The 27,840-nt window shown below is 47.2% G+C and overlaps 2 protein-coding genes across 5 annotated transcripts in view; one reads left to right on the plus strand and one right to left on the minus strand.

The window, feature by feature from the left end:
• VWA3B (von Willebrand factor A domain containing 3B) overlaps positions 1 to 3,110 on the minus strand; it is a 136,134-nt gene extending 133,024 nt beyond the window's left edge. For both annotated transcript variants that reach the window (XM_066579205.1, XM_066579188.1), the window contains exon 1: positions 3,024 to 3,110. The gene's annotated coding sequence lies outside the window, so the exon portion shown is untranslated. The remainder of the gene's footprint in view (positions 1 to 3,023) is intronic.
• Positions 3,111 to 17,613: 14,503 nt separating this feature from the next.
• TMEM131 (transmembrane protein 131) overlaps positions 17,614 to 27,840 on the plus strand; it is a 130,434-nt gene continuing 120,207 nt past the window's right edge. For all 3 annotated transcript variants that reach the window (XM_066579216.1, XM_066579224.1, XM_066579232.1), the window contains exon 1: positions 17,614 to 17,990. In XM_066579216.1, coding sequence (XP_066435313.1) covers positions 17,807 to 17,990 — 184 coding nt within the window. In that variant the 5' untranslated portion in view covers positions 17,614 to 17,806. The remainder of the gene's footprint in view (positions 17,991 to 27,840) is intronic.

Consider the following 27,840-nt stretch of genomic DNA (forward strand, 5'->3'; position numbering starts at 1 on the left):
TTTGTCTGAGCATACCCTTAGGCCGGCTTCACATGAGCGAGAAAATTGCATGAGATTTGTGCATTGTGGGGCGCACGAATATGAACCTCATTCTTTTGAATGGGGTCATACATGGGAGTGATGCTTTCCCTCATGGCACCGTGATGTGATGTGGGAAATCACAGCATGTTCTATCGTGCTCTCACATCGCAGCACCCATTGTTTTCAATGGGGCCAGTGGCAGCAGCGCCAGCCCTATTAAAAGCTATGGGAGAAACTCCGCAATCCTCTGCTGAGGATCACGGCTGATGATTGCTTCTTCTCTGAAGTGATGCGAGGCTGTTTTCAGATCAGAACCCCTTGAATCCCTGGGGAATTCACATGGTGGGGCGCACAATATGTGGGTGGGATTCACTGCCCCATATAGCGCACGACCGTGTGAAGTTAATCTTCAGACTACATTATGCTGCAACAAAGCCTTCATATTGTGGCATCTTCACGTGCAGACAGTGATTGATACACAATGACAAATGTATCTAAGTGTCACAAAATAACACGTTATATATAATAAATAATACCTGTATGACACTTCTTAGGCCGCCTGTCCACGGGTGTTGCGATATTCCGCTACCCGGGAGCAGGGGGGAGAGCTGTCAGTTCTCCGCAGTGAGCCTATCTGATAGATAGGCTCACCGTGGAGAATTGCGGCAACTCGCAGCATGCCGCGATTTGCTACCTGTGAGCGTAGAATCGCTATGATTCTCCGCTCGTGAGCAGGGGGGCTGCGCTTTCCATAACAACGCTATGGAAAACGTTCACTGCGTTCCCCGTGGCCTGATTATCACCGCGGGGAACGCAGTGCACAATTCCCCGTGGACAGGAGCCCTTAAGGGGTAAATCTGCATATCAGAACTTGCACCTAGAATGGAAAATATTGTTGAAAATAAAAATGTAAAAAAAGCAAAAAACTCTATTTTGATGCGAATACAATTATCTAGATATAAAAAGGCATTTGCTCATTTGTTTGAAAATTTCCCTCAGGCGATACATGTGGCCTCTAATGGTCAGCACACGCGGACGTCGGCCTAGCAATCCTTCAATAATTTCCATTTATTAGTGTGTGAGAACAGCGGGGTTTTAGTTTGCTAAACTGGGAACAACTTTCCTATAAAGCTGCTCATATAGGATCTCTATGATAGAACCACTGATGCCTTAATAATGAATTATCATAAGCACTGTGTAAACTCCAACATCCCATTTATAGGCAAGAATTACATAGGAAGTGGAGCATAACTCTGCGGGCTACCAGGACAGGTGCCAGGGAGACACTGACAAGCCACTTCACATAGGCCAGGTCTAAGGCAGCAAACTACCATAGCCATGGCTCTCATCCCAGATCATTGGATTTCCCTTCCAATCATTGGACTATGGTTATTGCAGGGATCAACACCCGGATTGAGCATGCCGGTTATAGAAGGACTTTGGCCATTTCCACATAGTGACTACCTTACAATAGGCTGCATGCAACGCTATTACATCCTGTAAAATGCAGGCTGGCCGGACACCGGACTGACCCCATTATAGTCAGTGGGGTTCGTTCGGTGCCTTCAGCCAGTGGGGTCCTTTTCCCCATTCCTTTATTGAAATATTTTGTAAGTTAATTTAAATTCATTAAACTTTAACAATTATTAAGTTACATTTCCCACAATCCCCTGCTCTGTACTGCCTTCCTGTGCACGTCCCCACTGAGCGCTTCCCTGTTATGGGCCAGCAATCCAGTCCCAAGAGCTAAATAGAAAAAAAGGCGTCCCGGTAGTTCCTACTGAGCAAGACCAACCTGTAGTGCTGGAATGTCTGTAGGACGTATCCAGGGGCAACCTGGGAATAAACACTTCTGAAGTGCCAGGAGGGGGGAATGGTTTATAGAGCTATAGAAACAAAATCCAATACCCCATTTAACTTATTCCCTAACCACAGGATAGGGGATAACTAGCTGATCAGTGGGACCCCTGGGACCACCACTGATTCCGAGAACAGGGGTCTGGACAGTCTCAAATGAATGAGTTTGCACATGCATTCTGCTGCTCCATTCATTTCAATGAGAGCGTTGGAGAGCGCCGTGCGCTTGTACTCCGCAATTTCCGGTGCTGTCATAACTAGATTGACCCGCTGCGCGAACATAAAATGTTTGGAAAAGTAGTTGTAAATGTTTTAGGAACTGTGGAGCCGAGGATTCGGCTTGAACTGTGTGCTGTTCATGGCTTGGTCTTCCACGTTGTGGGGACATGGCAACAGCCAAACTGGTAAGCACTTGAGATGAACGTTGCTTACCAACGCCTGACTCTCCGGAGCGGCGCTGTTGGCTGAAGCACAGCAGCGCTGCTAGACATAACATAGGAACTCTGACCCGGCCTGACAGGTCATTCAATGTACCAAACTCAAACTTTATGACTTTACGGCGGTGGTGAGGATGTACCAAATCTAATGACACCAAAATCATCCACCAAAGGTCACACAAAGGGGGCAAAGTGTGGGGGAAGACCAAGCCTACAAGCTCTGTTACATTAGACTGGAGCAGCGGTGGGCATGTGTGACCTCCGCTACACTGGAGGACTAACCAGACCCAGTTCTTGGGATCCCCACTGACCAGCAGGTTATCCCCTCCTGTGGTAAGGGTATGGCTAATCTTACCAGAATACCCCTATAAGAATGCGGCTGCTGCACTTGGTCCACCATGGGAGTACCCCTGCCCTACTGGATCTATGCAGAAGCCTGAGCTCAGGATAATGGGGACAACATGCACTTCGACAGGATTTACAATCCCATCTACTTTATGCCACTGCTTTTAGTGCTCCCTGTTATCAGCCACTGCAGCCTGATGGAAGCTGACTATGGAGCTCCTCAACGCCATGACTGAAAGGACGTCAGTCAGCCCCCTGCCCACCCGCCAGCACTACTGGATGTCACAGATCTATAATGGTGAGGTAGTGTTCTATCTCCAATATGTATGTGCAGCACTGCAGCAGACCTATTACATTACTCACCTGCACGGACCGCACACTCTGCAGCCGGACCCTCTGCTTGTTGACTATGGAAACTGCGGTTGCTAAGCACTGACCAATCAGAGGTCTGCAGCTCTCCAGCATGGAGGTTTCCGTGTGAGGGGCGGGCTGGGGGCGTGGCTGTATGAAGGCAGGCTTGACATAGCCCTATGTGGGCTTGCTTTTTTTTTCTGTGGGAGGGCAGGGGTATATGAGAGGCGGGTCAAGTGAGGGGCGCGGCTGGAGCCGTGGCAGTGTGAGGCGGGCTGAGGGCGTGGCTTTGCGAGCCCGGCTAGAGCCGTGGCAGTGTGAGGCGGGCTGGGGGCGTGGCTTTGCGAGCCCGGCTAGAGCCGTGGCAGTGTGAGGCGGGCTGGGGGCGTGGCTGTAAGCGGCGGCTGAGGAGTAGCTTGGGGCGGTAGAGCGTCCTGTCTGTGTGCCCCCTGGTACCGGCCTCCCGTGCCCCTCTCCCCGCACTGTGGCTCCTGCAGTACGTTCGGCGTCATATCTGCCAACATTTGCCAGATTTTTATTTTATCCGCTCTCTCCGTACGTGTTTTTTCCCTCCATCATCCTGCCCGATACACCCTGCGGTTGGCATCGCCCGCTGTGGGCTTGTTGTATTGTTAAAAAAGTGCTGTATAATGTATAGAGAAACTTAAAAAACTCCAACATCCCTCAACAGTCACGGCTGCGATGTGAGATCTCATAGCCAGATAGAACATGCTGCAATGTGTATATTGCATCGGGATGTCATATATGAAACCATTACTCATGTGTATGCCCCATTCCAAAATATGGGGTTCGTATTTGTGCGACATTTGTATGTTGCGAGATGCAACAAATCTCATGTGATTTTCTCGCCGGCCTGAGTCTTCAGCATCCCATCATTCATGAATTGCAGTGTAACGGTATACACACAGGGAACACACTATGAGGACCTAGGCAAAATATAGTTCATACACCCTGCCTCTGACAGTCCAGATTAACCCCTTAGTGACAAGCCTATTTTTTGCTGCAGGCTCAGGGTGTGTATGAAGGGAGATCACAGGGCGATCCCGCTCCATAGAATGCAGGTGATGGCTGTTTCTTACAGCCGGCACCTGCCCGCAACAGCTCTGATAAGCTGCTCATCGGAGCTGTTAAGCCTTTAAATACTGTAGTCAATTCTGACAGCAGGAATTTAAATGCCCCGACCGATATTTGGGGGTCTCGTATGGCCCCCTGGGATAAGATCGTGGGTTGCCGTGCGGTTCTGAAAGGCCCCAGGCCTGCTATTGCAGAGTACCTATCAAGCCTAATCTCACACAGGCGAGGGCGATAATGGTCCGCGAGCCATGTGAATTTCCCGAGGATGTGAGGCGTGTTCATGTGAAAACAGCCTGGCATCACTTCGAGGGTGCAGGGATCCTCCGGCACGGCTGTGGCGTGGCTTGATAGAATGCCTAAAGTTATCAGGCCATTTGTGTTGCAGTATAAACAAGATGCACCCAAAGATGGTGGAATTTAGTTGTTTTTCCAATTCACTCCACTTAGAAGTTCTTCAGCACATTCTATGGTACATTAAAAAGTACCATTGCAAAATACAACTCGTCCTGCAAAAAACAAGCCCTCATACAGCGACGTCGATGGATAAATAAAAGAGACAATTTTTTAAAAGAGGAGAGGAAAAACCAAAAGGGGTTAAGGCCCAAGCGATTGTCATTGTCGCATTGCAAGAAATGACTTGTTGACATAGCCGTATTAGGGCTTCTTTTTTCAATTTGCAACAAGTTGTTTTTATAAGGGCCCCATTCTGGGGTACATGTATTATGTAGTATAACTTTTATTACATTATTTTGGTGGTGAGGGGTGATAGAAAAACTCTTCATAAATTCCACAATTGTTTTGGGGTTTTATTTTTCTGCCATTTACTATTCGATAAAAATAGCATGATAACTTTCTTATCTATATCAGCACGATTAGTTTGATATCAAGTTTATATAGAATTTTTAATAATTTTTTACTACTTTTGCACATTAAAAACACATTTTTAAAGAAAATCCTTTGAATCCTCACAGCTGCATTCTACAACCCACAGCACTTTTTTGATACCATTTTGAGGTACATATGACTTTTGGATTGCTTTTTATTGTGTTTTTTGGAAGACGAACAAAAGACAAATAACAATTCTGGTGTTGTTTTTAAAATTAGTTTTACAGCGTTCACCATGTGTGATAAACAACAAAATATTTTCATTGTCTGAGTCGATACGAATGCAGTAATACTTATTATGTGTTGCTTTTTTAACAAATGGTGGATTTTAATGCATTTAAAAAGGCTTTTTATGGGGAAAAATACGTATTTTTTTTAACTAGATCGTTTTTCTTTAAATTAAACTTTATTGACCTTTTTGGACACTATTTTTCGTTCCTCAAGGGGATTTAAAGATGCAGTAGTTTGATCACTAGGGTAGTGGTTTGTATTATTTATGTAGCACATTCTACTAAGCCTATGACAGCAGCTTGTTAGACTTTGTTGGATGCGGGGTCTAATTGGCTGAGTTACTTAGCAGACATGGAGGTCTTTGTCAGGATTAAGGCTGCCATGGGAACCCATTGGTACCTTGCAATTGTACTGCAGGGTACCAATGGGTGACAGAAGGAGCCCCTCCCCTTGTCATCTGCTTATATGCCACAGTTGCTATTGATTGTGGCATATAGGGGGTAAGTTTCTCCACATCTGGTGGTTAGAGCTGGAACCTGGCTGCCAGTAGTCAGCTGAGTCACCACCTAAATAATATATATGTGCCCATTAGTGAGGTCAGTAAAAAGGCGTATTGGCCATCACTAAGGGGTTAATATTTCCAAGTAGATGATTGGAGCCACATGTATAACAATAATGTACTCATTCATAATTATCTCATAGTGAATTAATGTAATCTCAGGCTGCACTTATAGATGTGAATGGAGTCACAGTTCTATAGAAGATCAGGTGAACATAATCACTTCCCATGACACATAATGCAGGAACTGCAGAGTATGCGCCGTAGATTAAGTAAATACCAGAAACAAGAAGCCGTCATTCAGACCATCTGATGCTTTGCTTCTCAATAAAATTTTCAATCTTGCCTCTTCGTTGAGCAGTCTCGCATCCTGATTACCTTGCTGTGGACCTAAATGCATTTGTGCAATGCCCCAAATTTTCAGAACGTCAACCTCACCCCCCATGTACTGTATTAATATTTCTCGAAACAGGCGTATCAGCCCCTGTCAGAATGGAGCTCTGGTGTTTACGGATCCTTTTCCTGAGCTCCTTCGGGCAAGAGCACACAGCCGCAGATACTACAGCCTTGCTTCTACAGTTAAGGTGCATTTAGACGGAACGATTCTTGTTCCAAAGATCATTTAACCCTTTCCAATCCACTGTCTGACGTCTAAAGACATTCTGATTGAAGGCTATACAGATCCAATGTCAGAAAACGTCCGGCAGGGTATTCTTACTGTATATTACTGGCCGCTCTGTTGTTGGGGGCCTCTCCAGCATGTCCCATACCGCAGTGCTGGGTCTAGCCATCAGATGGCACCATTGTATAATGGCAGAAAGAGAAAGCCCCCTAGGAAACCCTGAATCTAAAATTGGATTGCAAAGGGTTAAACGAATGAAAATGAGCAATAATCGTTCAGTTTAAATGCGGGCCAATGACAAACAAGTGCGCTTCTTGGTCATTATTCAGTTTCAGCTGGCATAAAAGTCATCGTTGGCTTTTTGTTGCATTCAGTCATTGGTTGTTCAGTGTTTCCCAATGATGATTTGCCCGTCTAAACAGGCTGCATGAGTGCGAATAAGCTGATGATGATATTACCAGCTCGTTTGCTTGGGCATACGAGAATTGTGAGGTTCTCGCTTGGTGTAAAAGGGCCATTAATAAACAGTTTCATGACATACGCCTTTTTATCCAAGGAGTTGTGAAAGGTTCTCGCATCCATTGCAACAGGACAAAAAGAGCAATTGCCACAGGGATGACACCCTCCATTAGATACTCATTAATTATGGCCTGGTAATGTCAATGGCATACTAAAATAGCTATGAACTAACATATCCTCAAGGTAGCATCCACATCAGAAGGTGATGCTAGGGTGTTTGCTGATAGTCTGTGAGCCTGTTTCTTTCCCTAAAGTCAAATTTTATTGGCCCCATTGCAACTTAAGTGAGCAGAAGGAGCATGCTGACCCCCTTTTATTAAGTGTATGCCTTCTCGACCCAAGTGACTACCAAACACTCACAACATCTAAATAAAACATGCCAATACTGCATTTCTTGGCAAAACATTATCTGACTTGTGCCACTAAATATTGCCCTAACAATGGGGAGCATAACCTCATTGTGGCATTGAACGTATAAACCCAGGGCCTGCTTGCCCCATGTTTCCCATTTTCTACTGTGGCCAAGTCCACCTATTTTGGATGGCCACCATCAAAGATGCTGCTGGTCCCCTTCCTCAACTGGCCAATGATTTTCTGACTGACCATCATGGCTGTCTGAGTCAAAACTGTATTGGGGGTCTGTCACACAGCTTGTACTTCCCCAGAAGTGAGATCTCCCACTGTTCTGCTAGTAGGACACTCATTGTGGGCATTATACTACTTGCATTTGAGAGTGCAAGGGTGCGATCTCAGACTAACAAATTCACCACATTAACTCATTTGCTCCAAAGTACAGTATATGGCAACATTATACCTAGCCTCTTATTCACTATATCAAAGGATCCCTAGATCCATTCCTCCCACCATACTAAAGCCATATGCCCCTTTTAGGGTGGTTTTACACACAGGTTTTTGTGGCAGTTTTTCATTTAGTTTTCCAAGCCAAAACCAGAAGTGGATTCAAAAGATATATGAAAAACTGCCACAGAAACCTGTGTGCGAAACCATCCTCATAGCTCCTTAGTTGAAACCTTTTCCCTCGTCACTGATATTTGTGATCTAACCTATGACAGCATACTAAATGTACGTGTTGGTGGCTCTGGCCATAAATGGTGGTCTATAGCTTGTTGAGGGGGATTCTCGAATGACTCATTGAAGCTAATGTGATTATATTGTTGATTATTCCAAAAAAGTAGATGTACACATCAATATTCCACTTTCTTTTTTGAAATGTTTCACATTGCCAGGATCAAACCTGGGGCTTTCTGCACTCTAGTCAGTAGCTTTCTCTACTGAGCCATCCAGCGCTTGGACAGTTTCCCTGCATGACTCTTTTCATTGTTCCCAGAGCTTTGCATACCCAGCCCCTGTCCTGACTCCGCCTCTGTCACTAATGAGGCTCATTATAAAAGCCTGACCCTGCCACTGCACCAGCGCGTGATTATTGTGTTGCACAGCCTTAGTCAAGCTCATCTCCTGTCTGCTCCTTTGCAAATCCAAACTGAGACCTACCAATACCGTCCTTTTGCTTTCCTCCTGACTACGATACCCGCCTCCTCCTTTGTACCGCAACCGAGAACTACCGATACAGACTTCTGGTAACTCTCTGGACCTGCACGGCTACTACACCCGTGACCCCAAACTTAGCGCCAGAACAGCTACACACATACTCTACACTCATCTTAGTGCTAGATTTACAAACTCAGTGCTACAGTGCTAGACAACTCTTGGCGTGTATGATGACATTAACAATGTCAGTCATTTTGTGTATTAATGTATTATACTGCTTCCATTTTAAATCTTTAGTGTACATTTCTCTATTGCAAAACTTTCACACAGGAACTGTAAAGGAAACTAGAACATCTAAGACCTCAGTCTTGAGTTTCCCAAGAATATTAGATACATCTATAGTCAGCCTTGAGTTTTTCATGAATTTTAGATGTATCTGTAGTAGAAAAAACACATTTTATATTGAATTGCTGAATGAATACTTGCCTATTTAAAGAGGCCGTAACTCTTTGCGAATCAGATTGTATTGACAAGAGGTGTGTACTGTCTATTAAATACCAATAAGTAATTACTGTATTTGTGACTCACACCTATTGTCCAGCAATAGGACACTGTATTGCTTGTGAACGTAGGAGGAGATACAGTAGATAGATGTTTTAGGCCAGAATATTTCTCAGATATTGTAAATAGTTATTATAGGACTATTGGAGAGGCAGACCCGAAAGATGAGAAACGAAAGGCCCATTTACACGCAAATATAATCTTTCGAAAGATTAAACGTTTTAGTGATCTTTTTGCATAAAGTGTTAATGGACACTAATGTCCATTAGCACTTTATCATCTTCATTTTCATGTAAATGGACCTCCACAAGCTATTTATGTAGTTTTTTGGAGAGATGTGGTAGCCAATGTCCCATTGCATGCCAACAGAATGTGGTCCTATGTTATCTAATCTAAGCATATCACTTGTCCTTGCTGGTATATTTTAGAAACAAAGAACCAGCGACATGAATGAAGCTATGAATGGTAAATGGCTAAAGTGACACAATTCAGAGCAGCAAGAGTGGCATATACTGCAACTCTTGTCACATGAGAAATACGCAAAAAATACTATGCAGAAATTGAGTCAAGTGATATATAGCTCTATATATATCATCTAGCTGTATAATTACACAACATAGAAAAATAGTATTAATATTAAAAGGAAAAATAATGGACATCTCACATGTCTAAACTCAGCAACTGACAAAAACAACTATCACTTCCTGTGCATTGCTAATAAATGGACAGTTCATAATCAGCGGCCAGAATCCAATTCCTAAGTGGCTTCCAATATTGCAGTGGATCCTATAGTTACTAATGAAAAATGGTTAGTGAAACAGAATAAAATATCAATATGTCTGTAAGTTAAACAATATAATTAACTGCACTAGCTTATTTTTTAACCCCTTAGTGACCAACCTATTGTGTTTTTATGTCCTGTAGCACTGGCCTATGTACGAAGAGAGATCACGCAGCGATCTCCCTTGATACATCGCGGCTGCTGGCTGTTTCTTACAGACGACACCCAGCGGCAACAGCTCCGATAAGCCGCACAGCTCATCGGAGCTGTTAACTAGAGATGAGCGAGTATACTCGCTAAGGCACATTACTCGAGCGAGTAGTGCCTTAGCCGAGTATCTCCCTGCTCGTCTCTAAAGATTCCGGGGCCGGTGCCGGTAACAGGTGAGTTGCGGCGGGGAGCGGGGGGGAGAGAGACATCCCCCCTCTGTTCCTCCCCACTCTCCCCAACTGCTCCCCGCCCGCCGCCGGCCCCCGAATCTTTAGAGACGAGCGGGAAGACACTCGGCTAAGGCACTACTCGCTCGAGTAATGTGCCTTAGCGAGTATACTCGCTCATCTCTACTGTTAACCCTTTAAATGCCGCTGCCAATTCTGACAGTGGCATTTAAATCTCCCAAATGATGTTCCAGGGTCCCGTATAGCCTGCCATGATGAGATTACAGGGAGCCGTGTGGGTGTTGTGGCAGCCAGGGGCCTTCTGAAAGGCCATATTTATAATAAAAGAATCTAAACAGTAACAAAAATACATATTTGGTATCGCTGCATCTGTAAAAGTCAGATTTATCAACGTAATGCATTATTTAATCTACACGGTGAACGTAGTCAGAAAAAAAAAAATGACAACAGAAATGCGTTTTTTTGTTCACCCTGTCTCCAAGAAAAAATGTAATAAAAAGCGATCAAAAAGTAAACAAAAAGGCATGGTCAACTATACGAGCTGGGATGATGCCAAACAGAACAGAAACAAACACATTATTTCAGATTTCAGAAACCAAAAGAACCTTATTGATGCGATAAAATCAGAAGCCTGGGAAACTATGTACATGGCTGCAGTCAGTGATGATTGGCATGGATTAAATCTTTAATAGGCAGTGAGAAGGCATATGTACACAACCCACGGACCAAGTGGTGCAGTACGGGGGGAAGGGATGCAGTAATGGAGAGTGGGATGCCAGCCACAGGAATAGGTAAGCCAGCAAATCACAACAGTGATGGCTTATCACCAGGATGCTTGACCAAACTGACTGTCTATGTGTATGGGGGGGGGGGGGGGGGGGGAGCCGAGACAGCTATTGAAGATATCAATGGACCTTGGACATCTGGGAGAGGGTCATCTGGAGTGGGTCAAGTTGAGTATGAAGGATGTTCCCCGTTTTGTGGAATTTGTTCCTAATACAGCGATTGTTCAGTTTATGTGCTTCTTTGCTGAAACTATTAAAAACAATGCTTGAAAATATATCTAAAAGGGTTGATGGAAACTCTGCAAGCTTTTATGACGCTGCAAAATGAGTTTGTTCAGGAATGAGTAAAGTTTGAACAGTGAGCGTATTGTATATTGCCTATTACAGTGTTTATGGCTATATCAGGGTGGAGGAGCCTGTGGCCTCTTATCTACAGTATTTGTACCAAATCTTTTCACTGGTTCAAAGTTCTAAAAGTAATAGCACATTGCTTCATCGTGCTGTTGGGGACACATCATACTCCTACCCATTCGAAATAAACAGAGCTTTGCTCTAGGCAGCTGTATCCTTGTGTTATTGGTCACACAGCGTAATACCCGCGCAGTATCAAAATACCATAGACTTATTTTGTGGTGCGTATTATGCGAACATACATGCCAAGACAATGTATGGGAATTGTGGCACACAGCATGTACGCATGTCATTGCATACTTGCTGTGAGCTCATGCGCGAGAGAAATACACGTGTGGCATGCCAGCAAACACATTCATGTGAGCCTGGCCAAAGGACTCGTTCACACAAGCATATATCGGCCGTGTTTTCACGGCTGATACACGCTTTCGATCTGATGCATTGGAAATCAATGTATCAGTTCAGATGGGCGTATTCCTGATGCGTAAAAAACAACCGGTCAGCAAAGATAGCCAATACGGTGCGCATTCCGTTTTTATGCCGGACAGAAAAAATAGTTCTGGAACTATCTTTTTCATCCAGAATACAGCCACTCCCATAGACTCCTATGGGAGCTGCCTGGGAAAAGGGAGGTGGGAGGGAGTTTAGCAGCATGTCTGCTAAACTCCCACCCCCTTCCCTCTTCCTCTGCACCCCTTGCCAGCTGTCTGCAGTGGGAGGAGGTGGGAGATAGAGTGCTAAGCTCCTGCTGATTCCCGCCCCCTCCCACTGCTGGCAGCCAACAAGGGGCAGAGAGGGGCAGGAGTTTAGCACACTAGCTGCCGCCCCATCCCACCCCCTCCCATTGCTGGCAGCCAACAAGTGGCGGAGAGGGGCAGGAGTTTAGCACACTAGCTGCCGCCCCATCCCGCCCCCTCCCATTGCTGGCAGCCAACAAGGGGCGGAGAGGGGACAGGAGTTTAGCACACTAGCTCCGGCCCTATCCCGCCCCCACCCTTGCCGACAGCTGACGAGGGGGCAAAAAGGGGAAGGCAGTTTAGCAGAGCTAAACTGTCTCCCTTCGCCCGACTATTCCAGGTGCGGCATAGATGGTAGAGCCCCGTGACAAAGCCTTTCTCTCCCCCGCTGTCTCCTAGGCTGTGAGCCCGCTCCTCGAATGCTGCACCACCATTTCTTTGTCCAAAAAGCCCAGCACTACCAGTCATAATGTGTCCCTGGTGTTGAAAAATGCTGTCAGTAGCAGGGTGCACCTGACCACAGGCACATGGTCCAGCAAGTATGACCAGGGGTGTTACATATGCTTAACAGAACACTGGGTTAATATTCCGCAGGTAGGGCATGAAGCCAAAAATGGTGGTCATGACTTCATGGTACCTCCAAAAGTTGTGAGATATTCATCCTTGTCTGTCACCCTCCTGCCAAAGTGAAAATTTTGTAAAACACAAGGAATAGCTGTTTCTCTACAGCTTTTTCTTGGAGAAGGCCCTTGCTTGGCTGTTCTGTTTACCTGGTAGAATTTGTCCTTTACAAACTTTATGACATTGCTTTTAAAATCAGCATCAAACCTGCTTTCTCCCTTGGGGCTCCCACCCACTTACGCTTTTTTAACATTGCGATATCGCTTTGTTTTTTTAACGCAATTGTCGATGGGATTTTCCAATGTTAAAAATGCATTGCAAGTTTGTGCTTTGCGATTTTTGTGTGATGCGTTTTTAACATTAGAAAGTCCCATTGACAATCGTGGGAAAAAAACGCAAGTGGGTAAGAGTTCTTGGCGTAATTTTTGGTAATTTTACTGCTTTTTCTTAGAGGAGGAGGAGAAGGCCCATACCTGAGTGTTGTGTTCATCTGGCAGAATTTGTCCTTGTAAAATGTATCACATTGCATTAAAACGAGCACCACCCCTGCTGTCTCGCCTTGCACAATGTTTGATCTAAGAGACCCTATGTGGGCATTCTTTTGTTTTCAGTGACACCCGTGTATTACAATTGACCCCTACACCACTGTACACTATTTCGACCAATTTTTGGGAGCACAGTGTTCCCCAGACGTGTACTTGTATTCCTATGCAATCAGGGGCGTAACTATAGAGGATGCAGGGGATACGGTTGTACCCGGGCCCAGGAGCCTTAGGGGGCCCATAAGGCCCCTCTTCTCCATATAGGGAGCCCATTACTATGAATAAAGCATTATAGTTGGGGGCCCCATTACAGGTTTTGCATTGGTGCCCAGGAGCTTCAAGTTACGCCTCTGTATGCAATTTGTGGGTCTTTGGCTGCATTGGGGATCTTCTGGATGGCAAATTACACAACTCCATTTTTACTCCCATTGACTTTAATGGGAAACGGCATCAGCTGTTCACAATGAACACGGCCCGATATGAACGGATTACTCTAATAATTACTCATCACTAGTGATAACACATAATTTTTCGTAATAAACTGTTGTGCCACATTTCTAATAGCACAAGTTAAGGTAATGTCTGTGTTTAATAATAAAGTATCATTGGCCAAACATTGACATAATACGGGTGTATTATTAGACTTTTCTATGATTCATCAGTGTGTGTTCCTTACACCCTGAAATAATTATAGCATATAGTATTTTGTCGTACTACATTTCACAGTACAGATGACTGCTTTTGGCAATACATAAACGAGCAGGCAGCAGTAATTAAGTAATAAAACCAATAATGAAAGAAAAATGAAAAACTCAATAACACCTGCCTGATGTTTATGGTCACTGCAGAAAGCTGGGGACATTCAGTTTTCTTATCTAATTACAACCTATCCCTTAATCCCAATGATTCCAGTGAGGTTCCCAGTGGGTATTCCAAAATGAAGCACAGATCCTTGGCAGCAGTAATGAAAGATTATTTCAAAGGCACAAGCAGGCTGGAGTAATTCTAATTAGGGATTGTTTAGATGTCATCAGTGAGTGCATCACGTTTTCTTACCATTGTTCGTGAATTGCAGTATGGTGACAAGCAGGCCTGCGTGTCCGCTGAGTCATAGGCATGCAAAGAGTTATTGCAGGGTAAATAAGCAGCTAGCTATTCTGAACCATGGTATTAAGAAGTGAAACTGCTTGTCCACACATCCATCACAACTAAAATCCTTCTAGGCTGGAGGTGCCCAACCTTTTCTGGTCCAAGGACTACATTGTTATCCCAACGGCTGTAATATAAAACCTAAAGGGGTATTCCCATCAACGGTATACGCCATATATGTCTGATAGCTGGTTCCACTTTCAGGACTATCCCTATTGGGAGACATGGGGTACTCTTTTCATCCAATTAGAGCTGTCTTTAGTAACAGTCTAGCATTTCACAACTCCCATAAACTACAATGAAGAGAGCCACATGCATAGACAGCCACCAACTCATATGCTCCATTCTTGGGTGCCAAATGGCTAAAGCGACCCCATTCTCCTCATATATGGGGGAGCCAGAAATGTCTACACATGCACCATTATTACTTGCCGTTCTCCTGAGCTGTGTGCCAAAACTCTGCTCTCTCACATGGAAGCGACAAGTGAGCCGTCAGACAGGTACAAGCAGTTCTGCGTCTAGTTAGTAAGGTCTGGGTATGTGCAGATATGAAGTGCATTAGGGTGTATGAGTGTGGGGGATACAGATGGAGGAGAGAGGGAGATGGAGTTGGGTTACATTATGAAATGTGGTAGGCCTTCCTAACGAGATGTATTTTTAGGGCCCACTTAAAACTCTCCTCTCTTCCCGAAATGGAACATTGAGTGAACATACACTGCTCCGTGTTAAAGCACATGAACAACAGTCGTTCCACGGCTAACAACTCACTTGAGCGGCGATAGTTGCCCACCATAAAGCCACTCCTAGGGTCCTTTCACAGGAGATGAGAATCACATATATTCTGGCTGGGTTGTAGGAATGTGAACCATATGCATTCAGTATAATTGCCGGCAGCAGACTGAACGATGAATGGTAATTGTTTGCTCACCATTTGTTGTTCAGGTTCTGCAGGCATAAAAATCAAATGACGATCAGCCCGTGTAAACAGATCTATGAACGACTGCCTGTTTACTGTGAATGGAGGGGGGTGGTCAGGGCAATCTCCATGTTCACACAGGAGTGATCGCTGGGACGACTGTCAGGGCCTTCTGCAGCCAACCATCCTCCTGTGCAAAAGGGCAATAAGTCTAAGATCACTGGCAGGACAGAGGGCACCGGTAAGGTGGTAGATGATGGAGATGTAGGGCTGGGCAGCACTGTGGAGGGCCTTATGGGTGAGAGTGATATGTTTACATTGTGTTCGATAGTGGACAGGCAACCAGTGTAGTGATTGGGCACAGGGTGCAGGCATCGGTGTAGTGATTGGCACAAGGTGGAGGCATCGTGTAGTAATTGGCATAGGGTGGAGGCATTGCTGTAGTGATTGCCACAAGGTGAAGGCATTGTGTAGTGATTGGCACAGGGAGGCATTAGTGCAATGACTGGCACAAGGTGGAGGCATAAGTGTAGTGACTGGCACATGGTGGAAGTATGGTGTAGTGATTGGCACAGGGTGAGCATTGGTGTAGTGATTGGTATATGGTGGAGGCATTGTGTAGTAATTGGCACAGGGTGGAGGCATCGATGCAATGACTAGCACAAGATGGAGGCATTAGTGTAGTGATTCGCACAGGGATGAGGTATTGGAGTAGTGATTGGCACAGGGTGGAGGCATCAGTATAGTGATTGGCACAGGGTGGAGGCCTCAGTGTAGCAGTTGGGACAAAAAGATGAGTTTGGCTGCTGCATGCAAGATAGCTTGGATAGGTAAGAGTCTAGGAAGGGTAAGACAGATCAGTCAGGAGAGATATCAGGCACGCCATAGGAGCCACAAACTGCTGTTACACCCACATTTGGGTCCGTTGTGCCCAGCCAGCAGTTTTTTCGCACAGGCAGAGGGAATTGATTCTCCCAGCAAATTTATAATGATAAGCTCTGAATGTTCCATTGAAGACGACCCATCACCACTTACATGTTTGTTTTATTAAATACTTTTATTTTTCTGAATTTAACAATTCTAAGCCCCTTCTCTCACAACTCTGGGCAGTGCCGCCCCTCAGTTATTCCTCTTGAGTATTTATAAGTAAACTGACAACTGGGTGTTATCATTCTCCCTGCCAACAGGGTGTCGCCCTCCACAGCACTGCTGGCATTGAACAGTGTTGGACTGTTGTAGAGCCAGCTGGTAGCACCTATGGTAGTACAGGAACAGCACAATGCTGAGAAGAGCTGCAGTGTAAAGTATTGGGGAGGCACAGAGCTGCACTGTGTGGTGAGACAGGAGATGTCTTAGGCTAATTTCACACGGGCAAGCGCTATATCGATCCGTTAAGCTTGGGCCGATATGACGCTCAGGAACGTGCGAAATCACCACGGATGCAAGGCATTTTTGTGTCACATGACTTTAGGTAAGGAGCGCTCGACGGGAGGATCGGCACGCGTTTCCCATTGTTTTCAGTGGGAAGCCTCGCACGCTGTGCAATATTTTTTCCAGCCCCATTTAAAACAATGGGCGAGGCGTTCCGAGAGAACGGTTACAGATAGGGCGTGCGGTGATTTTTTTGCCGATGCAATGCGGAAAGAAAAAAAAAGCGCTCATGTATATGGCCCAGGTCAAAAGAACGGGGTTCATATCCGCGCCAGATTTGAACATTTCGTAAGGCACAAATCTTTGCGACTTTCTCAGCCGTGTGATAGCGGCCTATATGGAATACAGCTAAATAAGTCAGCCAAAGCTAGAGCCGATGGCTGCCTTCACATCGGCGCTAAAACCTCCATTCGGGGGTTAAGTCATACATTTGGCGCAAAATACTTTAAGACAAAGCGCCGCGTGGAGTGGTTTTTAGTCCGGCCCAATGAAGGGCAGCTAAGTAGAAACCCAGCGGCCAATATAGTCAATGGGGTCCGTTCGGCGCCCTTCCGTTATGAGACGATCCGAACGGAGCAGGAAAACGTTACCGCCACCACAAATGTGAAAGCAGCCCATTATATGTAAGTGTTACTCCATGGCCATCCCCCACTGAGTACAGCATGAAGCACATGCCGGCGGTTACATCACACGTGTGACACACAGGTGACATGTTTGGGACATGTGTCCTGTGGTGAGGTGTACGCAGAGGTATGAGCGCGCGGCTTCACACCAGCACAGAGGTGACATCCCACATGCGGACGCTAGGGGTCGCCGCGAGAGGCGGTCTTGGTGACAGGAAGCGGATGTCTGCGGGCAGTCGGCTAGAGTGAGGAAATGAAAACAGAGGGTGACACTCTTGCCCCGAGTTCTCTACTGCTCTGGCGGAGCCGTGCGGCGGAGTAGCACTGCCGAGAGACGCGCTGTGCGCACGACTGCTGACAGGAGAAGAGGCGGCTTGTACTACATGCGGTTCTTCTAGGAGCCGCCCGCACACAGCCAGCATGGCCCGGACCCCCAGCCTGCCACCCCGGCAACACTGCTGCTGCGGGGGCTACACACGGGGAGAGCCGGGGAGCGACAGCAGAGCCGTGCGGGAGGAGAGGGGCGGCCGGCCTCCGTGCACCGGGATATACAGCCTGCTGCTCACCCTGCTGACCCTGCACTCAGCCCGCAGCCACACGGAAGGTGAGAGCCCTGAGCTGCAACGGATCCCTCATGGGGGCTTCTGGCTGGGGGGTTATAGTCAGGGGGCTGCACTGTTCTAGGGGGTTATAGTCAGGGGCTGTGGGCTGCTGCAGGGAGGGGACAGGGACAGAGGCCGCTGCGGCTTGTGCGGCGCTGGCGGGTGCGCTGCGGCTTGTTGTGCGGCGCTGGCGGGTGCACTGCGGCTTGTTGTGCGGCGCTGGCGGGTGCGCTGCGGCTTGTTGTGCGGCGCTGGCGGGTGCGCTGCGGCTTGTTGTGCGGCGCCGGCGGGTGCGCTGCGGCTTGTTGTGCGGCGCCGGCGGGTGCGCTGCGGCTTGTTGTGCGGCGCCGGCGGGTGCGCTGCGGCTTGTTGTGCGGCGCCGGCGGGTGCGCTGCGGCTTGTTGTGCGGCGCCGGCGGGTGCGCTGCGGCTTGTTGTGCGGCGCCGGCGGGTGCGCTGCGGCTTGTTGTGCGGCGCCGGCGGGTGCGCTGCGGCTTGTTGTGCGGCGCCGGCGGGTGCGCTGCGGCTTGTTGTGCGGCGCCGGCGGGTGCGCTGCGGCTTGTTGTGCGGCGCCGGCGGGTGCGCTGCGGCTTGTTGTGCGGCGCCGGCGGGTGCGCTGCGGCTTGTTGTGCGGCGCCGGCGGGTGCGCTGCGGCGCCGGCGGGTGCGCTGCGGCGCCGGCGGGTGCGCTGCGGCGCCGGCGGGTGCGCTGCGGCGCCGGCGGGTGCGCTGCGGCGCCGGCGGGTGCGCTGCGGCTTGTTGTGCGGCGGGTGCGCTGCGGCTTGTTGTGCGGCGCTGGCGGGTGCGCTGCGGCTTGTGCGGCGCTTCGTCTTGTGCGGCGCTGGCGCTGCGGCTTGTTGTGCGGCGGGTGCGCTGCGGCTTGTTGTGCAGCGCTGGCGGGTGCGCTGCGGCTTGTGCGGCGCTTCGTCTTGTGCGGCGCTGGCGCTGCGGCTTGTTGTGCGGCGCCGGCGTCTTCATGGATTAGTGATGTGTTCGCAGCCTTGTTTACTATTGGAGGGGTTGGAGGAAATGCCAACAACCAGTCTACTGGTGAGCGCTCCTCTCGCTGGCGCTGCTTCTAGTTACGAGTCTCCCGCTGAGCGCTCCTCCCGCTGGCGCCGGACCGCCTGCTCCCTGTCCCCTACAACACTGCGCTGAAATAGTAGAAAACTAAATGGCGTGATGGAGTGTAACCCAAAATCAGGGCAGCAGTCACTAGAAAATAGCGGGATTACACTCCATACAATGTTGTAATAATATATGTGGGAGGGAACTCGCCCTGCTGAGGGCGACGCTATGCATGGTCCTTACCCATGTACCACCCTGGTATATTCCTGGCAGGACGGAGATATAAGGGGGGTCCTGCATAGGGCTGATCATTCGGGAGATTGCCCTATTTGTCAAGCAAAGTTGTGTCATTAAGGTCCTTTTACACGGCATGACCGCCGGCCATGTTGGCACCCAACAGCCGTCCCGGCGACTATCACTGCTTCATACAGGGGTGATGGTCGTCCTGTGAATGGAGGTGGAGGGCTGGGACCGTACCAGTCCACCTGCCTCATTCACAGTGTGTTGGGCGCACCAGCGGGTGACGCCACCCCTAGTTGTTCTCACTTGGACAGAACGTTTGGACTGGCAGATCATCGCTGAGCGGGGAGCGTTTTACACACAGCGACAAGTGAGCGAACCAGTGATGATTTCTGTGCTTGTTGAAACTGAGCGATAATGAAAAGTAAACTAACGAAAACAATGTTTTTGCATAGATGTAACGATTATCGGGCACTTTCATGCATTTGAACAAATTTTGCGCAATCATCCCACGTAAATGGCGAGCCATGTGAACCATCCGCAGTACAGAGATCCATGCGGTCGCTGCTGCCTGCCCGCATAGGTATCCTGGGTTGTCAGCCGCGGGCAGTGTGGGATTCCGCTGCCATCTCCTGCACACGGAGTCCGACCCGCCCGTGGGCATGAGGCCTAAAAGTGTTTTTCGGCGACTCTCCCACCTGCTCTTGGGCTTTAACTCACCACTCTGATAATTTTTTGGAGCAGAAAAACGAAATTGCTTGGAAACAACAGAACAAAAACAGTCAGACAGCGCTCCGTGTTTTAGAGAATCAACTTTGGCCATTCATTGAATGGCTGTGATTGGCGCTGGATTAGCCAATCGGAGAAACTCTTGCTGGAGGCGGGGTCTTCAAGCCTTGTCACTAGCAAAGGATCCTCTGACAAGTGCCCGGAGCCCTGGAAAGCAGCGCCAGGGAGATGACGGGGGCAGCATCAGTGAGTATAATTTTTTATTTTTTTTTTTGGTAGTGCAGCAAGTGCTGTGTTTAGCGCTGCCCAAAGCGCGGTACCAAGTTGTGCCGCGTTTTCAGCAGCACTGCTAACGCTGCCCATTCACTTCAGTGGGCGACAGAGCGCTGAAAACGACCAAAGATAGAACATGCATCGCTGCCAAAGCGCTGCGTTTTGACGCTCATGTGAGCAGCCCTATTGAAATGAGTGGGAGCCTTGTACAGCGCTTAGCGCAGGGCTGAAAAGGCAGCGCCAAGCACTGTAAAAAATGTCTGTGGGAGGGAGGCCTAATCCTGTATTTCCCGGTGGCTTCTTGTTGGAGGTCTGACCCTCCGTGGTGGGCTCTGTAGTGGGGGCATGTGCTGCTCCTCATCCGCAGATGTTGTGGGATCCATGCAGAGCACTCAGTACCTCAGTCAGACCTGGCCGTCCTGCTGTTGTGGAGGCTGTAAGTTGTGGCCGCGGGGACTTCTTGGAAGTGAAGTGCATGCAGGCCACTTCTGCGGAACTGACCACAGTTGTATAACTATAAGTTGTGACTTCCTCTTCAGGCCATTACAACACCCCCAGCGTTATGTAGCCCTCTGCTTCTGCAACAAATTGTCCTCGTTGCGTAGTTAGAGCTCAGATTTTATTACAATTAGAGCCTGCACGTTCATTCTCTTGTGCGATCGGACCATTTGTTGTGCGCCATTCCTGAATACTGGGTGGTACATGGCAGCCGTATGGATGGTATCCTGCATGATATTCAGTTACAGGAATGTCTTACCAGGGCGGATGATCAGATGTGGGAGAGCGGAAGTATAGGTACCTATAGGGGGACATCAGGCAAAAACTGCTACTGTCTTGTCCTGGATATGAGCTCGTCCTCCGCTTGCTGTGTAGTGAGACGGAGGGCTCAGGACCCCTAGTGTAGTGATCGCTGGTAAACATCTATTTAAAGGGGTTGGCTGGTTTCCACTGTTCAGCAACATGTTGTAATGAGGCTTGTGTGCTACTTACTAATATCTCTTTCTTGCACCTTCTGCAGCAGTTCCTTAGTGAAGCCACTCTCCCTGATTTGGCAGCCTTCTGTCCCGTCTACGGAAGCGCTGAAATCCATTAGATGACAGAAACCGGTGGGTCATGTGATCAGACGTGTCACTCAGCCGCCTGCACTAACTTTCTGGGTGACATATATGGCCATTTGCCCCTCAGTCTGCAGTCGTCATGGACGGGACAGAAGGCTTGTTGAACTACTAGATGTGTCTTCGTTAATAAGGAAACTGGTGCAGAAGATGAAATAAAGGTGTAAGGGCTCACACCCACTTGCGTTTTTTAACACTGTAATACCACTGCCTTTTTTTTTTTTTACATAAAATGTCAATGGGACTTTCTAATGTTAAAATCGCATTGCAAGTTTGTGCTTTGTGATATTTGTGCGATGCGTTTTTAACATTAGAAAGTCCCATTGACATTTGCGTTAAAAAAACGCAGCGATATCGCAACGTAAAAAAACCGCAAGTGGGTGTGAGCCCTTAGGGTACGTATACACGTAGTAGAAATGCTGCAGAATGTCCAGTGCAAGGAATTCCACGGCAAATTCCACAGCGTTTCCGCTTCCAAAATGGAGTCTGCAGCTGATTTCGGAACATATGCGCTCACCTCTGAAGTCCTGTGCTTTCCTGTGCCCAGCGGTCTATAGTGCAGCGCTGCTGGTCAGGTGATGCCACTTCTATGTCACATGACCGACTGCACTGTGCCCACTTACAGACTGACCGTTCGGAGGCGAGGGAGCGCCATATCTTCTGAAATTGGCTGTGGATACAAAGACGATTTTGACTCTGTTTGAAATACAAAAAATGGCTATGGAATCTTCTGCTGTGGAAATTCCGCAGCCTCTCCACTGCGTGTGAGCACACCCCTAGGCTGCCTTCACACGGGGGAGAACCCCGGCCCGATGTCACGCCTGTCAGTGTGCACTTCACCTGCGCATGTCAGGTGCTTTTCATGCAAAAACGCCTCGCATCACTTCTCTGAAATTCAGATCCTCCGGTGCTTGTTTTACATGTCGGAGAATCAGCAAGTGTTTCCCATTGATTTCATGAAATGTCATGTGTTTGACTGTCCCATTGAAAACAATGGGCGATGCGTTTCAAGGGCCGCCAAAAAAATAAGACCTGCATCGATTTTTATTTTTTTATTTAACCTCGTAGCAGCTCTGTTAGGAAAGAATCGCCCATGTGTATGACGCCATTAAAAAAAAAGAGTTCATATTTGCACATCTCGCAAAGCACAAACCCATGCATGGAATGAAGATTCTATGACACTGGGCTACATTGATGCAACTCATTTCTGTACTGTAACAAGAATATAAGCAGCCCCTTGATCTCTGATTAGTCTATTCCAGACTTGTGCATTGCTTCCAATAATAGCAGTTTTCCTGCCTGATGTTTCATCTCCCCTTGCAGTCCCCATTGTGTCGGCCATTGATGTGGGGTCCCAGATGCTGTCAGAAAGTAGTTCAGACCTGAATTTTTTTTTTAAGGGTATGTTCACACATTGCAAATACACAGTGGCTTTTCACCATAGATTTCACTATTACCTGCTGTTTCTTCTTTTCTTATGTATTGCGGATGCCGTCAGACATGCGCAGTACAGAATTTTTTCCAAAAAACGTCAGCTTCCCCCCCCCCCCCCCCCCTGAGTTATTGCCTAGCGATGACATGGAATCCGCGACCCTTCCGCAATGACATTGCCGAAGGGCTGTGATTGGACAGCTTCCATTGAATTCAATGGAGGCTGTCCGCGCGGAATCTGCGCTGGAATAGAACATGCTGTGATTTTTCCCGAGTGGACATGGAAAGCCATTTTTTTTTTTTTTTGCATAGCTTGTCTATAGGCAGTATTTGCTGTGGAATCTGGAGGCGGACGCCCACTCCGGATTCCGCTATGCAAATCCGCCCTTGTGCATTAGGCCTTAGTTGGGTTAAATCTGCATGTAACCCGTGGGTTTCCTGCTGCAGACCATGCGTTATGTGTAGAGGCACGGCTTAGACACGTGACATAACTAGTGTGCCGTGTTTTGCCGGCTGCAGTCACATGCAGCCACTCCCCTGTACAGCACCGCTGTGTGGTTAGAGGAGACGCACTGTGGCCGGCTGCTGCTGCAGGCATGTACAAAGAAGAAAGGAAAGCAAGTTAAAGGGAACCTGTCGGCTCTTAAGAACCTGTCGTGTTCTTACGCAGGCAGTCATGCGCAGTACAGCTTTTTTTTTTTATTTATATTTTCTGCGCTGTCAATTAGCGATGACACAGGTACCCAGAGCCCATACAATGTAATTGTGTATGGGCTGCGGGTATATCCGCACCCATAGAGCACAATAGGCTCTATGCTTGCGGATTCCGTGGTACAATAGAACATGTTGCATTCTGAATTCCGGCCCGCTAATGTGAGCGGAGCTGTGTAATCCAATGCATTTGATTGATCTGCATATTACCATGAATCAATTGCTTGTGGAATCCACAATTATCTGTTCGTGTGAGACCCCCTTCCCCCTAAAGGTACCTGCACACAGGCGATTCAAAAGTTGCACCTGAGTTCCACAAGGGCAATTACAGTACAGGTTATAGCTGGTCATGTGATCCTGTGATGCTACATCATAGAAATGTTAGCAAAGCATAGAGGAAGAGAAAACTGGGAGAAATCTCAACATACGGTGCTTGATAAGTATCAGACAAGAAGCTGCATTGCATAGAAGTGACTACAATGCACATAAGACGTCTTGAGTGTGACACACAATCAGATGAGGGGGACGGGTGGAAAAACATGTTTTCACTGGAGTGGCCCTTTTAAAGTTAATTTTTATAATCTATTAAAATATGATATCACTTGGGACGCTGACCTCAACGCTACGTGGTTGGTGTGAAAACCTCAGGATAGTCTCATATGACTTATAGTAGGAATTACCCTTGTTATAGGGTTCTTCAGGGTGCTTGCAGGGATAGATCCTTGGGGTGAACCCCCGTTTCGTGAGGTTGAAGTGACGGAGGGCTTCTAGGGTGAAGTAGGTTTTCTACCGCCTTTCTCCTCTCCCATTGTACCGCTGTGTTTACTGCAGTCCTGGTTGTGTTATCCTTTGTATGCACATAGGGAGAGGCTTATCAAAAGTGGGGAAAAGGCAAAGTGTATGAGCTCAGGTGACCTCTTGTGAGCTCAGCTTATTCCACACAGAGGTGGAGGTCTTTTTTACTTTTTAGGATGCTGATGTGCTTTTCTTCGCACTAGATTTGTCATACACTACAATGAAGTACAGTAAGATGGGCATCGGAGTCCCCACGTGACATCCCATCATTTACTATAAACCCCTTTCTGGTAGGGTTAGGTACCGCTGGCGCTGTTTGTGCCCACTGGTTCTGACATGTGGCGTTTCTCTTAGGGCTCATGCAGGATATATGTGTATCAATGCTGCACAGTCCCACTGCTCCATACACTATCAGTGCTTCTAGGAAAGAATAGCTCTGTAAGATGCCATCCAGTGAAGAATACTGCCGTTTTTAGATCTCTGATGGTGTGAGTTTGGGTCAGTAGACCATTGTCTCTTCTAGATTCTCCCATCTTCTTAATTGAGGGGTCTCTTATCTGCGTATAGGCTGAATATCAGAGCTGGACAAAGGTACCTTCACGTGGTATGACTATTGGGCATATAAGTGCCCGACTGCCAATCCAGGGATTATATTGTCACTGTTCTTTCACATAGGAGCAATAGGCATTCAGATAATGGAGGCAGAGTTGTCCGGAGGTCTCTTCCAGTCGTCCACCTCTGAGCAACTCCTGTGAATGAGAACCGCTCAGTAGTGCTTCCTTTCCAGCTCACTAAACTTGTTGCTCAGTGCCCTGTACCAGGGGCCGGGCTGTCACTCGTTGGAGCCATTATTCTGGTGACTATCGGCCCAGCAGTCACATCTCCCACATGGCTGTATATGAAATTTATCAAGCCACTTTTGATGGTTTGTTGGAAGAAAAAAAAGTGGCAGATTTTGGCATCTTCTCGGTGTAAAAATTAGTGACTTTTTTTTATTTTTATTCCGCGCTCTCCACCTATAGTATTATGGTGTCTTGGCGGAAGGGGCTGGAGTTAATAGAATTTGCAGTATCAGACAGACAATACAGTTTGCTGTACAACGTCTTCTGCACCCACCTATAAACCATAGGTGTGCTACTTCTATGGAGAGCGGGAGATACGCAGCCGGCAGGTGGTTCTGTCACTGCTGGTCTTAAGGAAAACTAGGTGAATGCCCAGGTGCCTATTTCTTCCAACTGCCTGTGTTGCAGACGAGGAATCTTATCAGTATCTGCAGACATAACTGTGTCTTACAGAAGAGGTGCACTTCTAACATAGAGCTTGTGCCAATGTTAAGCTGGTCAGACAACACACTGGATATACCCAGGTAGGTAACCCAACACTGAGCCTTCTCTATATTTAAACCAACGGGGATGGGATTTGACATCCACAAATAAGTTATAGCAGAGGGTTTGGCTGTTGGGGAACAAGTCTGATTCTATTAAGAGCCTGTCCACAGCAGCACCAAGGGAGCAAAATATGATGAAAAGGGTACTTTTATTTCAAATGCTATAAACTTTGCAAATTACTATTAAAAAAGCAGTTGACAGCCGTTTAGGGCTTTGGATATGAAAATGATTGATTAGTTAACCCCCTAACTTTATGTACTGCATGCTACAGGAGGCAGGTCAGGCAAACAAAATGTTTTATCGATTTCCTAGGGTTACTCAGGTCATGGCTTATTTTGGAGCATAGTGACATTTATAGTAGACATATGACAGTAGACCTCAGCAAGTGAGGAGGATTTTCTGGCACCATTTACTATTCTAGCACACCCAATAGAATTATCGGTTTACCTGGAATGTGAGCCTGATGAGTAATGGATGCCTGCCCATCCACAATTTCCAGGACCCTCCCAGCTCGGCCCTGGCACCTAAGGCTGTAGAATTGCCTTGACTGACTTTTTTTTTTTTCTTAATAACTCCAAAAGTGTTTTTTTTTTTTTTTTTTGCTTTAAGCTCTATAACAAAATATATCTGCAGATTGATTCTAAACTAGAAATAACTGAGCTATTCTGAAGATCTACTTTTTAACCATGTGGCAAACCTGATATTGATCTGCTGACCCAGCAGAATTAATTTAACGTGTTATTTATACCGCGTGGTGAACACCATACAAAAAAAAGCCAAATTCTAGATTTTGTTCCTTTTTTTTCCCCCTAGAGGCAAGATTCAAATCTGATTAAAAAAGTAGATATTTTCCTTGAAATGAGAGAATGAACACTAGCGCTTATCCTGCAAAAATCAAGCCCCCATAGAGCTCTGTTGATGGAGAATGAAAACGTTATGGCTCTTGAAATGTGGTGACACAAAAATATCTTTTTTTTAATTTTTTAAACAAAGTAAAACTGCTATAAAAATAGCAACACATAAATAAACATGTAAACTTGGTATCGCCAGAACATTGGTTGGGCATTATTGCATAAAGTGAGCCCTTTACTAAGTGATTAATGCCGGATTATTTATCATGACATAAATATTTTATTATTATACATGAAAATGTTTACATGTTGGCCTCCCTAGTCACTGTTGAAAACAATGTAATGCAGTCCTTAGGACTCATGCACACAGGCACGCACGGATTCTACTGCTGGATCTTGCAGTGGAATTCACCTGTGGCCGCAGACAAGACAGGTTCTTACTAGAGATGAGCGAACGTACTCGGATAAGCACTACTCGTCCGAGTAATGTGCTTTATCCGAGTACCTCCCCGCTCGCCCTGAAAGATTCGGGACGCGCTGCGGAGCGGGGAGCTGCAGGGGAGAGCGGGGAGGAACGGAGGGGAGATCTTTCTCTCCTTCTCTCCCGCCCGCTCTCCCCTGCTCCCCGCTGCGACTCACCTCTCAGCAGCGGAGCGCCCCGAATCTTTCAGGACGAGCGGGGAGGTACTCGGACGAGTAGTGCTTATCCGAGTACGTTCGCTCATCTCTAGTTCTTACCTCTTTTTTTGGATACCCCTCCTGCTTTCCTGTGAATCTGCGGCATGACCTCAGTGACAGCTGTGGGTGTGCCGTTGGTCGAATGGCTTCCATTGACTGCAATCTGCACGCCAGGAAAGAAAAATGATATCCTCGTGCTTTAAAGCTGCTCTGCGAGCGCCCAGGTCTCTCCCTATAGGCAGCTTGATTTGTGGATCTCTCACGTGGACATGAGGCCATAAGGGCTCTCAGATGCCATTTTTTTTTGCAGCAGTAAGCGATGTACAGCGTGCGGACTATCCCCATAGACCATCTTGTTGTCTATGCTCCTGTAATATGTGCCAAGATAATGCATGCTGTGTCTTCTTTGTGTGTGTACCATGCGCTGGGTGTGCGAGGCACAGGTGAAAGTAATGTAAAGGACGTTACCGCGGGAAATATGAGATAAAAATTGATTGTGTGAGGACCATAGGGCTGCTGTCACACGGGTGTCTAAAAACACGTTTCTAAACTCAAAAATGGAGCAGACGACGCTC

Source organism: Eleutherodactylus coqui, chromosome 1, assembly GCF_035609145.1.
Source record: "Eleutherodactylus coqui strain aEleCoq1 chromosome 1, aEleCoq1.hap1, whole genome shotgun sequence".
NCBI lineage: Eukaryota > Metazoa > Chordata > Amphibia > Anura > Eleutherodactylidae > Eleutherodactylus > Eleutherodactylus coqui.